This window comes from Leptodactylus fuscus, chromosome 3, assembly GCF_031893055.1.
Source record: "Leptodactylus fuscus isolate aLepFus1 chromosome 3, aLepFus1.hap2, whole genome shotgun sequence".
Classification (NCBI taxonomy): Eukaryota; Metazoa; Chordata; class Amphibia; order Anura; family Leptodactylidae; genus Leptodactylus; species Leptodactylus fuscus.
The window spans coordinates 193,746,884-193,761,746 of record NC_134267.1 but is presented as its reverse complement, the minus strand read 5'-3'; the positions used below and the strand labels follow the sequence as shown (position 1 = coordinate 193,761,746).

The 14,863-nt window shown below is 41.3% G+C and overlaps 1 protein-coding gene across 1 annotated transcript in view; it reads right to left on the bottom strand.

Moving 5' to 3' along the window:
- Positions 1 to 10,149: 10,149 nt before the first annotated feature.
- DAW1 (dynein assembly factor with WD repeats 1) overlaps positions 10,150 to 14,863 on the bottom strand; it is a 50,606-nt gene continuing 45,892 nt past the window's right edge. Inside the window, exons 11-13 of the mRNA XM_075268997.1 lie at positions 14,729 to 14,805; positions 12,391 to 12,553; positions 10,150 to 10,328 (exon numbers count right to left, since the gene is read on the bottom strand). Of these exons, the coding sequence (XP_075125098.1) occupies positions 10,294 to 10,328; positions 12,391 to 12,553; positions 14,729 to 14,805 (275 nt within the window). The 3' untranslated portion in view covers positions 10,150 to 10,293. The remainder of the gene's footprint in view (positions 10,329 to 12,390; positions 12,554 to 14,728; positions 14,806 to 14,863) is intronic.

Sequence of the window (14,863 nt, the reverse complement as noted above, 5' to 3'; positions counted from 1 at the left end):
GATTGCAGCTCTTGCCCGTGGACTGTGGTCTATTCACTGTACACTGCTCTAACTACTTGTATAGGTACTAGTAGTAATATAGGAAAGTGCAGTTTTACCCCATTCAAGTGTATGGGACAGAGGTGTAATACATTGCAGTGCCATGTCTAAGCAAACACTGTACAAGTAGACTTATGTAACCAGGAAGATGGCACAGTATTGAGCTACGTGTTGTGTATTCATTCAGATAGCTAGGTTGCCCAGAGTCAGACCTCCACCAATACTGATGGCCTATTCTAATGATAGAGCATCAATGTTCTGACCCTGGAAAACCCACTCAATGTCAATATAATCCATTGTATGTTATAAAACATGGAAGAATTTTATTTTTTGTTCCTACATCTCCTATGATCTCTGAATAGCATTGTATATGTATTATATACAGTATGTCAGGCTGTGTTTGACTTTACACCATAAATGAGAGACTTAAAGGGTTTGTTCCCATCTTGGCTAATTCTAGCTGAAGTAGAAAAAAAAATGGACCTCTAAGGCAGAACTTATGGGAACGGCAGAACAGCGCTACGCTACACTGTTGCCATAACTCTCAAAGAAATGAATGGAGCCACCGCAACAACATAGCCCAGGTGATACACTGTTTCCATGGTGTCACAGTTTCAGGAACAGCATAGCTAAAACCTGCTATACTGTTTCTTTAGCTCCCATTTAACTGTGTGTGCGTCTTATAGTCCGAATGCAGCGTCTGTGTCCTGTCTGTGTGAATCAAAAGGAGAGCAGCACGGTGCCTGCCTGCTCTGCCCCTCCTTCCCTGTCTGTGTCGCGTCTTTGCAGGAGCGAGATATGAGAGGCAGGGAAGTAAGGGCGGGCCAGACGGGTGAAGGAGGCGTGGTTTCAAGCTTGCCGAGAAAACCACGCCTCCTTCTCCCGTCTGGCCCGCCCCTCCTTCACTGCCTCTCAGATCTGGCTCCGGCAATGAAGCCACACAGACAGGGAAGGAGGGGCGGGCCAAACGGGAGGAGGAGGCGTGGTTTTCTCGGCAAGCTTGAAACCACGCCTCCTTCACCCGTCTGGCCCGCCCCTACTTCCCTGTCTGTGTGGCTTCATTGCCGGAGCAAGATGTGAGAGGCAGTGAAGGAGGGACGAGCCAGACAGGTGAAAGAGGCATGTTTTCAAGTTTGCTTAGAAAACCACACCTCCTTCACCCGTCTGGCCCGCCCCTTTTTCTCTTCTTGCATAGCTTCACTGCAGGGTGTCTCTCTCCATCCATGGATGAGATAGATTAGATATAGATAGATAGATAGATAGATAGATAGATAGATAGATAGATAGATAGATAGATAGACAGAAAGACAGACAGACACAGACAGACGGATAGATAGATAGATAGATAGATAGATAGATAGATAGAGAGATAGATATATGTTCAAATCACCCCCATATCCCTAGAATACATATAAAACAAAAACATTACTGTGAAACACATACACATTTGGTATCCCTGTGTCCGAAAGCCCCCGGTTCTATTTACATTGGTGAAATATTATATTATTAGGTTATTAAATATTTCACCAATTTTTTTTCCTTAAATTTTTTTTTTTCCCCTATTTTCCTCCTCTAAAACCTTAGTGCGTCTTATGGTCTGGTGCGTCTTATAGTCCAAAAAATACGGTATATACAGTAGGACTTAAGGCACCAGTATAGCACAACGCTGCTCAGAACTTGGAAGCCATAATTCTAATCTTATTAGCAATTTTCTGAGATGGGAATAACCCTTTAAAGGATGTCAGTCACCTGCTCCAAACATCTTCAAGTGTCACCATCATGTTACGCAGCACATTACAGTGATACATATCATACCTTTGTATGTCAGTTTTATAGATGTGGAGGAAAAAAAAAGTCTTATACAAATTCGGCACTTGGTGCACTGGGGTCAGGTCTTAGGTCCCCCTGGAGCGCTGCTCTTACCACTCAGAGCTCTGCCATCTTCTGCCTGCACCACTCCATGACGTCAGAGCTTACCCTCCGTTATCAGCCATGTTTCTTGAGCAGGAAGGGCAGCGACCCAATGCTGAAGGGCCGCCCCCAGTGCACCAAATTATTCTCTTTAAGTATTTTTAGTTATGCATACTACAATATAACTTAATTATGATCATATTAATATTGGTCATGGACAAGTGGACATTCTTTCTTAATGTTTAGGATTGTGGTGGCCTTCATAAAAGAACACCTAGTACATCTAAAACATCTTCACGCCAAACACTACTTCTATATACGTGAGATTTTGTGTTGTCATTGATAACAAGCGGTGAATACTGGGAAACGTTTGAGTGGTTTATAATGTGAACGTCATGTGTAGTTTTACTATGTTATAAAACAATGGAGACGTCAATGTAGATATACTGAAATGTGTAACTAATATTTCCCAGCAGTCAGCTGTGCACAAGATGACCTATGGTACAGATGTGACATTCATCATATTCGCTAGATCAATGGTAAGTCAAATAGGTTATCAAGAATCCAACTTTCCAACTTCATAAAGTAGCTTTAAAGAGCGTGGTGTGACAGCGGTAATGGTCTCCTGGTTGGACGCTACAGCTGTCAATCAAGGTTGAGGGAATGGGCCATGGAGCAGCTCATTACAGTGTCCAGAGCACTACAGTATGAAGGTCCGCCTCCAATGCACTTGCAAAAGCAGCACCCACGGGAATCAGTCATCTTTTAATGCTTCCCTTTTACTAACAGCATTGCCAAATGTACAGTATATTTCACCACTCGCCCCTAGAATTGCACCGAACTAGGTTACCAATAGTAACACGTTGTATCCATATCAGTCATCTTGCCATCAGATCAGATGATATTAGTCTATATATTAACCTTTGCCTATGTATTTAAAGTATAGCAGCCCTCAGCTTGGTTTAATACAGTATGTGCCATTTTGCCTTCTATTAACAAGCCATAATTTCTTCTTTATAAACCAGCAGGAAATTTTGGGATATTTATCACAGACCTTTGACATTGAGGGTACCCACTGTGGGAAACAAACCAGTATGATCAAACTTGCAAACCTACAACTCCATGTTTCAAAGCACAACCCTTTAAAGCACATCTCCAACCATATCATACAGCATAAATCTGCTGTTAAATTTGGCTTAGTCGCCAGACTCAGAACTGCAGGTTTTTAGGATTATTTTTTAAAATATAGATAACATGGAAATATAAAGTAGAACTTTAAGGCCCCATATAAGCGGGCTGGAACGAAAAACTGCTGAGGGAAAAACCGCCACGGAAATGTATCCAGGTTTTCCCCGCAGCACTTTTCACAGAAAGTTCGCAGAATTCTCCTCTTCGTACTTTCTACTTTAATTATATCTATATGGATACTGTCCACATTTCCATAGGCATAATTGACATGCTGCAATTTCCAAAAACGCAACTTTTTAAAAATTTCAGCATGTCCATTGCAGGTATTTTTCTGCAATGTGTGAATGGGATTTACTAGAATCCCATTCACTTTACAAGGACTGTAAAATGCCTTGGTTTTTGCTGCAGCATTTACGCCACGTGGGGCCCCAGCCTAAAGCGGTTTTCTGTACCATAATGCATGGTTCATATTGATGAACTATCCATAAGATAGGTCGTCTGTATGAGATCTGTCACGGTCTGACATCTAGACCCCTCACAGATCAGCTGTTCTGGCAGCCTCAGGGCGCTAGATGCTGCTGCAGGGGACAAGGAGTGGAAGCAGTCTGCTTCTATTCAAATAATAGACAAAAGGTCTCCATCCACTGTATATAGACTGTATAGTGGTTGTGCAGGGTAACTGCATCTCTGCTCCTATTACCTGAATAGCAAAAGACTCCAACCACTTCAGCAGCATCTGGTTCCCGGAGAAACATACTATGCAGAGAGGGACAAATCAGGCTTCGCCCATATGGAGATACCTGGCTGCCCTTATACACATTAACCCATTTTAGCCAGATTAAAGTATGTCAGGCCTGGTCTGCGTTTGGGTTTCTGTTCGGGAAATCCGTTTGGGTATTCCCGGAATGGAAACCTATACGCATAGAAAAGGGGCTACCTGGGAAAACTCGCAGACCCCATAAACTATAATGTGGTCTGTGTAGTTTCTGCAACAAACATGTAGAGAGAAAAGCTCTGCAAGCAACCAAAACCGAACGGAAACTACACAGACCCCATTATAGTCTATTGGGTCCGCGTGTTTTCCCAGGTAACCGCTTTTCTATGCATGTAGGTTTCCGTTCGGGGGTTCCCCAAGCAGAATTCCCGAACAGAAACCCAAATGCAGATGTGGACCGGGCCTAAGGCTACAGTCACATTTGCACCAGATTTTCTGTCACAATGTCTGCCTGAAATTGGCAGGTGAAAATGTCCTGCACAAACACCTATTTCATCCACCAGTTTCAGTTTTAAAACGCCAGACACCTAAAGGAGCCCATTATAGTCAGTGGGGTCTGTTGGGCTCTGCCTGTAAGCTCTGCTTTTGCTTTCCGCCTATTCATAATTCTGGTCGTCCAACGGATCAGAACAATGGTTAGCTGACACTAATGTGGCATAACAAAAAGAAGCTTCAGATTTAACCTGCAGAATCATAACTACAGACTGGGCTCCATGAAGAATATAACACTATCTGCTATGTATACACTCCGCCCATATATACAATATGCATTAACCTAATAGTATAGACATACTGAACCCCTAGAAATCTACTGAATGTTCCCTAAAACTCACAGCTTAAGAGGCCAAAGACCCATACCATGTTCACCATAATACTAGGTAGTCCTGGTCCACATCTGCCAAATAAAAAGACATCTCATCTCTGATCTGGCAGCTAAAGGCTATTTTTATGATATGTGTCCACTTCATAGAAAACTGGATCTGAATCTTTATGGTTTTGCGGACTCCTTTCTGGAGTGCTATTGATGATGCTAAAGTAATAAATAAATGTTGTGTAAATGATGGATGTGCGAGTGTGATTCTATAACCCTGTAACCATGCACAGAACGGATTATAGTTAGTTTCCAACACACTAATACCTTTAGTGAGTGGCAGTCTGTATTCCTGCCCATTGGGACAGACCTCAGAACAGTAGAGCTGTAATACAAGGAGAACATTTCAGCAAACACCCGCTACTGACATACCAAATTAGGTTTAATAACTGTATGACATGGACGTGTCATTATCAGGAATTTCAATTGGCCAAATACCTTTTCCAATTGGCTCACTGGTTAGCACTGTAGCCTTGCAGCGCTGGAGTCCTGGTGTTCAAATCCTGCCAAGGGCAAAAAACCATCTGCAAGGAGTTTGTATGTTCTCCCTGTGTTTGGATGGATTTCCAGCCCATATTCCAAAAAAAAGATATACTGATAGGGAAAAATGTATATTGTGATCCCTATATGGGGCTCACAATCTACATTTAAAAAAAAAAAAAAATCGATTTGGGTGTGGAAAACCTCTTTAAGGCTGGGGCCCCATGGGACAGAAACAGTGTTTTACAGTACGGGCAAAGCGAATTCCATGCCCACTTTCCAGTAAAAAACCACCATGCAGACATGCTGCATTTTCCAAAACCGGTGCGGTTTTGGAAATCGCAGCATGTCAATTATACCTACGGAAATGCCAGCGGTCTCCCCATAGGTATAATTGTAACAGAAAGTCTAGGGAGGAAAACTCCACCAACTGTTTAAAGCACTATGGGAAGAACCATGAAGCGTTGCCACCGCAGTTTTTCCCCTAGCGCTTTTTTGCTGTGGGACGTCTCATGGGGCCTTAGCCTAAAACTGGCATTTTATATACTGGTGTTAATCTGTGGCCTACTGGCATCAGAAGGGCCTGAACTAAGATGCACAATTCTCTTAATAATTGTAAAGCACCCAAAAAGTATGTGCGACAGACACTAAAATCTAGTAGCTGGGGTAGATTTCAGGTATTGCGTTAAATGTAAGTGTGAAATGTGTTGGACCATAAAGGTTACAGTCACCCCCACTTATCTGTACCCACTTTTTCTAAACAGTGGTATAAACTGCAAAATAAGTACAAAAAGGTAACATTTGGGGGGTAAAACTATTGTGGGCCATAAAGTTATCATACAGTTTTTTTCTTTATGAATGTGCCCCATTAACATAATATTAAATCATCATACCCTCTAATGACAACATATCGCACAGCAGGCATCACAAGCTAAGTCAGCTGTTTTGGTTCTGGCACAAGACACAAGGATTAATGAACCTAAAAGGTTATCCCTGTACCTTACACCATCCCACTTGACCAGCACTGGACCAGTGCAAATCCCATCATGGCAGAGAACAATGATGTAACGCATACTTCTAATCTAAATGAACTGTAACAATATAGGTGATAGGGCTGCTGGGTTTTTTTTGGACCGACCAGAACAAGTAACAGATCTCATCACCACAAGATGATTTTAAGGTCAAGAAAAATGTCCTCCGAGCCAGGCTTCTATCTAAAATGTTACAGAAGTCATGAGTTGGCATTTCTCCAAATATCTTCCAAAGTTGTGACATTATCTTTAAGACAGAAGGTCTTTTTTTCCTGCCCTATACCTTTCCATGGACATTTCATCACTCCTCTGCTTTCTAGTAATGCCGTTTGTCTGCAGAAGGAAGGTTCTGCACAGATTCTTCCATAGAGAAATACCACAACATGCTATTTCTTACTCACCTGGCAGTATACGTCTTAATATTTTGACTCCACTTTGACAAGCAAAAACCAGAAGTGGGAGCAATGCACAGAAGAGGTACACATCTTTCCATTACATTTTTTCCTTGTCTTCAATTAAAGGGAGTCTGTCAGCATAACATTGAGATATAACCTAATCACAGTACCCTGTAGGGCCGCCCGCACAGTTTACAACCATTTAGGACCGCTTCTTTGTTCTTGCAATCATCGTCTTTTTATCCCTAGCCAATTTGCATCAATCCTGATGCAATTACAGTAGAATTCTGATGTGTGAACATACCATTATAGTGGGTTCATACATATACTGTATATATATATCTATATATAATCAGTTGTGTCCATCCTGTTGCTTTATGCCAAAGTCAGAGACACCTGATGACTTTTTTTGTGCACATCTGGTGTCTGTAAACAAGGTTTTTTCCTATCTAGATGCCAGAGATAATCCAAAAGAAATCAATCTGATCAGTTCTGGCATCAGTTTCCCTCTGGCATTTCACTACTCCATTGCAAGACGCAGCTTTATAGTTTTGACCGATTTAGGATTATCAATTCAGTCCAAGACTGCTGGAATAGCATGAATATCAAATGCCAGATTTAAGCATGGTGCTTCAGCATGGAAGCCTGTCGATATCAGTATCTGCTCGGTTAATATATTTTTGTGGCCGGGGGTATTGACTAGTCCTGCATTTCCTGAATACACTTAAGACACTTGCATTGATGTCGGCTAAACAACTGCAAAGCCACAGGTTGTGCCCGCCTGTTCCTAATATGTTTCTCCCCTTGCTACGGATGCCAAATCTGAATGTTAATGGTATGGAAAGACCTCTACAAAAAGACGAGACCTGGTGAGCCTCAACGTCCGTTCCAACTGACTGGTCTATCACAATTTAGATTACTTGTGTTGTAAGACTGTTTGCATGAATAAACGCCATCATTTAGTAATGACTGGAAGTGCGAGCAGCGGTGTGTGACACTTATTGTGAAATCACACTATATATTAACCATCTCACTGCCTCCTCTCTCCTCGTAAACAGAATATTAAGGATGCAGTATAAAAGCCAGGTTACATCTATGGGTCATCTGCAAATTCATTTACTCCCTAGTAAGGCCCATGGTAGAAAAAAAAGCACAAAATTAAATAGATTTTTTGCAGTCATTACATAACTGAATACAGTTCTACTTTGTTCCTGGGCTCTGCAGATTTCCTCCTGTAAGGATAAGTATATACAGTTAAAGTTTCTTTAATCTGATGCATCAGCGACATTAAAAACTAGCAGCAATAAGGCAGTAGACTGTACGACGCACGCAGGTCAATGCCAAACGACGCCTCGCTTGGTGTAAGAAGCGTAAACATTGGACGATTGAACAGTGGAAAAACGTTGTATGGAGTGACGAATCACGGTACACAATGTGGCGATCCAATGGCAGGGTGTGGGCATGGCGAATGCCCGGTGAACGTCATCTGCCAGCGTGTGTAGTGCCACCAGTAAAATTCGGAGGCGGTGGTGTTATGGTGTGGTCGTGTTTTTCATGGAGGGGGCTTGCACCCCTTGTTGTTTTGCGTGGCACTATCACAGCACAGGCCTACATTGATGTTTTCAACACCTTCTTGCTTCCCACGGTTGAAGAGCAATTTGGGGATGGCGATTGCATCTTTCAACACGATCGAGCACCTGTTCATACTGCACGGCCTGTGGCGGAGTGGTTACACCACAATAACATCTCTGTAATGGACTGGCCTGCACAGAGTCCTGACTTGAATCCTATAGAACACCTTTGGCATGTTTTGGAACGCCGACTTCGTGCCAGGCCTCACCGCCCTACATCGATACCTCTCCTCAGCGCAGCACTCCGTGAAGAATAGGCTGCCATTCCCCAAGAAACCTTCCAGCACCTGATTGAACGTATGCCTGCGAGAGTGGAAGCTGTCATCAAGGCTAAGGGTGGGACAACACCATATTGAATTCCAGCATTACCCATGGAGGGCGCCACCAACTTGTAAGTCATTTTCAGCCAGGTGTCCAGATACTTTTGATCACATAGTGTATCTGACAGCATGGGGATCACAATTTCCATTAGGTACATTTTTACACAAAATTTATGATGTATTTGCGCCTTTTTAGCAAATTAGGCACCTGAAATGCAAAGGTATAAAAAAAAAAGTTGCAAAAAATTTGCACAAATGATAAATAACCAAAAGACCAGAAAGACTATGTCCATTTCAAGAGGTCTTGTCACAACCTCCAACATGTCTTAATAGGCGCCAATCCACTCTAGGATTATTATTATTATAATGATTTTACTAACCTATATAGCGCCATCATATTCCACAGCACTTTACAGAAATTTTGTCAACACTGTCCCATATAGGACTCACAATCTAAATTGTACCAGTATGCCTTGTGTGGGAGGAAACTGGAGTACCTGAGGAAACCCAAGCACACACAGAGAGAACATAAAAACTGCATGCAGATGTTGTCCTTAGCTGGTATTGAACTCAGGACTCCAGCGCTGCAAAACACCGTTACTTAGGCTGGTCTTACACGACAGCAATTTAAGTCCGCAAATAGTTTGCAATTGCGGGTTTCCAATTGCGGACACATTATATTCAGTGCGGCCTCTTACACCACCGGATATTTTACCTGTGGTGTGTCGGGCCGTGACCGAGGTCCGCACTGAATACAGCAGGTCCGCAAAGGCCGTGAATTCACGGCACTGCACAGACTCGCCCATAGAACTCTATGGGTGCGTGCAGCAGGACACGGCGTCTGCGACATCTATGTCCAATGTGTAGCAGTAGTATTGCTGATCAGCAACTTGTGAACCGTAAAACCAATACGGTCGTTTAAGACCAGCCTTAGACCCACTACTTAGTCTCTGTACTCTGTATTGTCAGGGGGAGGTGTGATTCTGAGCTCTACACTGGCTTTCTCCGATTGGAGCTCTGAATCACGCCTCCCTGTCTGATACCACCCTTATGACATTACACAACTTAAATAACACATCAGGCACCAAAACTAAATGCACTTGTTGCTCAGGAATGGTGGTGACTAGAGAAAATATTCCAACTTTATCAGAATCAGTGGAGCAGCGACTATTATATATTGCAAAGGGCTGGACTTGGTGAAAGGTCCTCTTAAAAACATACTTTCTGAGTTACCTTACTTTCACAATAACTGTGTAATGGATAGCTACAGCAATAATCCAAGTATCATCCTATATCTCTTCTCCAGACAAGCTCTGGCCTTATGTGGTCAGTATAAAATAACTGAACCATTATATAATATGAATAGTAAAGGCTATAAGATTAAATGCTAAGAATTTCTTGAAAAAAATGTTTATTGCTGCTAATAAATAACACTGTGAACTATGTAAAGTCACAAAGTCAATGCACATAATCTAAGATATTTCAGTAAGAGACATATATTCTACAAACAGAGCCTAAGGAACACTTTGTGTACTTAAGAGTGATACAAGTGATAGAGAGGTCAGTGGTTGTGACTGTCCACAGATTAGTGTGACATGCCTTATGTCCATCACTTTTGGCTATTTCATTGTACAATCCATCAGTCTGATGAACTAACGCCATATCCTGCACGTGTTGTCCTTGCTCCCTGTAAGACAGTCAAGAAAAATAGCAAATGGTAACTGCAACTAAGTGACAAGAATACACATCATAGATACAGAACATAATAGATACTGGGTCACTATTAGTTACAGCATGGCTTTATATGGAAGGTTTAAGCTGAAGAGCATTAGAGTAAGGGTAAGTTCACACGACCATTCTAAATGTCCATTGTTGCCATTCGTCATAGGATAAGAGCAATGGACATTATCGGCAATAGAGTGAATGATACAGACGGAGTCCCTTCCATCTTTAGTCTGCATTCAATCTAATGTAAAAAAAAAATGATTAAAGCCTTCTTCTGTCATGTTTGTTTATAAGATGTATTCATACATGCAGGACTTGTTCTTCCATTGCAGACATGTAATGTATAAGCGAACATGACAGAGGAAACATTTCTGGTTCAGCTGGTTTCCTGTGTCTACACATGTGCCTGTTACCATCCCCCCAGCTAGGACAGCATGGCTCACCATGCGGCATGGAAGAGAAACCTACATGGAAATGCAGACTTCTTCTTTTCAAGGAGATGATTTTTGGAGTCTATTGCTGGTGTGTGAAGATGCCTATAGCTGACTGGTATTTCTTTCTATTACTGTGGACACGTGGGACTCTGCTACAGCCTGGGAACCTACCATCACCCACCTACCCCAGGAGTTATGGAAGCTTGGCAAGAGAGCAGCACCCTGTCTACCTGGATGGTTTCAGACTTCTTTGGGGAAGTAGAACACAGTGGTAAGAAGGAAGGAGGAGGAGGAGGGGGAGGAGGAGGAGGAGGGGGAGGGGGAGGAGGAGGGCTTGTGATGAAGGACATTTGGGGCATTTTTTGTGGTTAATGGACAATAGTGCTGATACAAGATACCAAACTATCAGCTGTGAGCAGGAGATCTCACTACCTACCAAAGAACTACCACATGTTATCATGATAGCTGACTATGTCCCCCACCTCTGTAAAAAATGTTTTTCTGCCTGTTATATCCACATGCTGTGACCCCCCTCCTCGTGTCCTTCAACCACATTCGGCTGTATTATTATTATTAACATCACTCCGCACAGAGAACTAAATGATCCTGCAGTGTGTCTGTGTTTCTTTCGTTTTAGTTGCTCTGATTCCTAGGATTTCTCTATCTGCCATGAGCTTCTATGTGTTTCTCTCTTGTTATATACTACTGTGCCATCCATGAAACTGTATCACTGAAATTTCCCCATTGTGGGACTATTAAAGGAATATCTTATCTTATCTTATTTCATCATTACATTAGAATGAATCGTAATGGACACCAGACAAAGGGCGCTCCGTCTGCATTCATGACTCTATTGCCATTAGGCCCCATGGTATGTCAACTATGGTAGGTCCAAGAAGTGCAGACAAATCCACCCTTACCTTTGCTCAAAACTGGTTAAATGGGACCTCCAAGTTCTCATGAAACCAGTTCCATATAATATTGCAACCTGCCAGACAAACCCTTGACGGGTTGCAGTACACATCACAACCACTAGTTGGCCATACTGCCGTATATAAGATAGGCATCTTGTGAATATCACCAAATCAAGTCACAAACCACTGTTTTGAAAAGCTGGTCATCATAACAACACATATTTCTACATGTCCTGCCAAGAGGAAAGATATGGAAGGACAAATTTATAGCACACCATCATATTAAGAGTATTTGTGTGCTAAAAGGTGTCCCAGCTGTAACCACGTGTTCTCTTTCAGCCAATCAGATAGGTAGGCAACGTAATGTAATTGCATGGTTTTAAATAAGACCCATGAATTACACCCACGTTTCTGAATGTCACTCACTGAAACACAGTACTAGGAGATCTAATAGATACTTTCATTAAAGAGGTTGATCTGATTCAAGAGTTACTATGAAATGTGAATGTATAGTACGCTGACTTGTGGTCAGGAATATGGTCACTCCCCTACCCCACCGTGTACAATCTCCTCTTTCAGCTTGATATATGGTTAAATTACCTTTTAGTATAACTATGTAAAATAAGGAGCATTATTCACTCCATATCATGTATACTAGATTTATAGGCATTCCTACCTGTAATAATGGTGTTTCCTTCATAGTTGAACGCACAGGAGAAAATCTCATCTGAATGTCCCTCCAATACCTGCACACATTGCCCTGTGTGTGGATCCCAGAGGCGCGCGGTCTTATCAGAGCTAGCTGTTAAAATACGGGTACCTTGAGCATTGAAACAAATCTGAAACACAAGAACAAAGGGGTCTGTACAATATGCAGAAAGAAGCTCTGGAAAATCTGGACGCAGAACACTACAACTACCATGTTATAAATGTAACAGATGCAACAGCTTTATCCACCACAAGAGGCAGAACTGAGCAGAAGGCTTTACATATCTGTCATACCTATTCAACTAATGCTATGGACAAGCACGGCTTCATCCTTACACTATGCATATTCATGTACCTCTGTCTATCCCATATATCTATCTACAGTATCTTATATCTGTCTAAATTATATCTTGTCATCTTATATCTGCAAATTTACTCATATCTATTATCTCTATCTAGTTCTATATCTCTATTTATCTAGATCTATCTATCTATCTATCTATCTATCTACAGTATCTCATCTGTCTATGTCTCTATCTACCTATGTTATATCTAGCTATCTCATATCCACCCACTTACTCATATCTATCTATCTATCTATCTATCTATCTATCATATGTCTATTATTTATCTATCTATAAATAATCTAATATCTATCTATATCTATCTCATACATTTATCTATAGTATTTCATATGTATCTTTATCTATCTATATAAATTACACCTTGCCATCTCATATCTGTCCATTTACTCCTATCTATCTATCTATCTATCTATCTATCTATCTATCTATCTATCTATCTATCTATCTATCTCATATTTATCTATCTATCTATGTAATATCCATCATATCTGTCTGACTATCTTATATCCAGCCATCTTATATCTATCCACCGCGCTCAAATCTATGTTAAACGTATTTATACTGCCAAATGCCAATAAGTTTAGGGCTATAGCAGAGGAGTGGTAAAATATCTCCAGGGTATTTCTCCATATTTTATTTACTGCTGTAAAAATGTGAGCAGTTTCTATACTTGACATGTTAAACTACCAAACAGCGAGGAAGTTGCTGCTTCAGGAAAAGTGCAAATCACGCAAAGCTTTTATTAGTACATCTCCATGGTGGCTTTCATAAGCATCCATAGTGTGCTAGAGGCGACACTCATTCCTCCACGTATAGCACTATACCAGCAGAGGAGCACAGCCTGACATGTGTGCGGGTTACTGATCAGGAGAGGGAGCTAGCATTCAGTGTGAATTATTGATGGCTGTGTGCTGAGATCAGTGGGGGGGTCTACAGACGCCCCAGAACAGCCCTGTGCAGACTGGAGTGCTGCCAATAGCACATCCATATTTAATCACCAAGAGTAATCTACACGTGTAACTGTAATAAACAATGGGGAATTTATTGTCATCACAACAATGGACCACGTAGCTTCAGCTAAAACCCATAATAGAAAGAAAATGGAGCAGAAGATGAGAATTTCACAGTCATTCATCCAAGAAACAAGATTAAAGGATGCACGTTATAATCCTGTTCTTAGATAAGTCAGGCACCTTCACACATCAAACTTAAGGCTATTCCTACGTGTTAGCGAGAAAAAAATTTGATTTTAATGGTAGAATCCCTTTAATAGGAGTTAATGGAGTTTCAAGGATTAGGGTCTAGTCACAATATATACTGGTAAATGGTGCAAACAGAGAACATGTTTATAGAACTCTTGTGATCTCAACAGTTGCCAAGTGTGTCTTTTTGTATATGCTGGTATACCTTCTTTTTTGTCTTGGATTTAAAAAAAAGTGTACAATATTCTCTTCTTAAAAAGGTGTCCTATTGGCGACATAGTATACTACTGTATAACATATTTGCAGGGATTCTTCAGAGGTATACGTTCAAAGTCTGTAACATAAAGTTAATAGAGCCTTAAAGGGGATGTTCATGATCTTTTTTTATTTGCTCAACAGGAGGAGAGATGCAGTACCAGTTCTAGCCACTATACAGGGTATGGAGCTATCTGCGTCCAGCTCTGTACACTATATAGCTCACAGACAGGACATATCTCCAGTTGATCCATGCCGGGCCGGCTGTTTTCCCCAAAAATCAAATAAAAATAAATAAATAAACAAACATTGACAACCCCTGTAAAATAAGTTACAAATGGGTATACAACCAATAAGGAAACTTACTAATGTAATCAACCCCCTATGGAAAGGGAATTACAGATCTCCCCTAACTTTGCCAAATACCAAATTTCTATTTTATTTTTCAAAACTATCCAAAATGTTTACAAAATTGCAATCTTACCTTGGAAATCTCTCCATCATGTCCCTCTAATTTGGCCATACACTTCCTGCTAGCTGCATTGTAAACTCTCCCTGTCCCTGATAAAACAGAAGAGTAGATACACATTTAACACTTACAGACCAAAGTGTTCTGCAA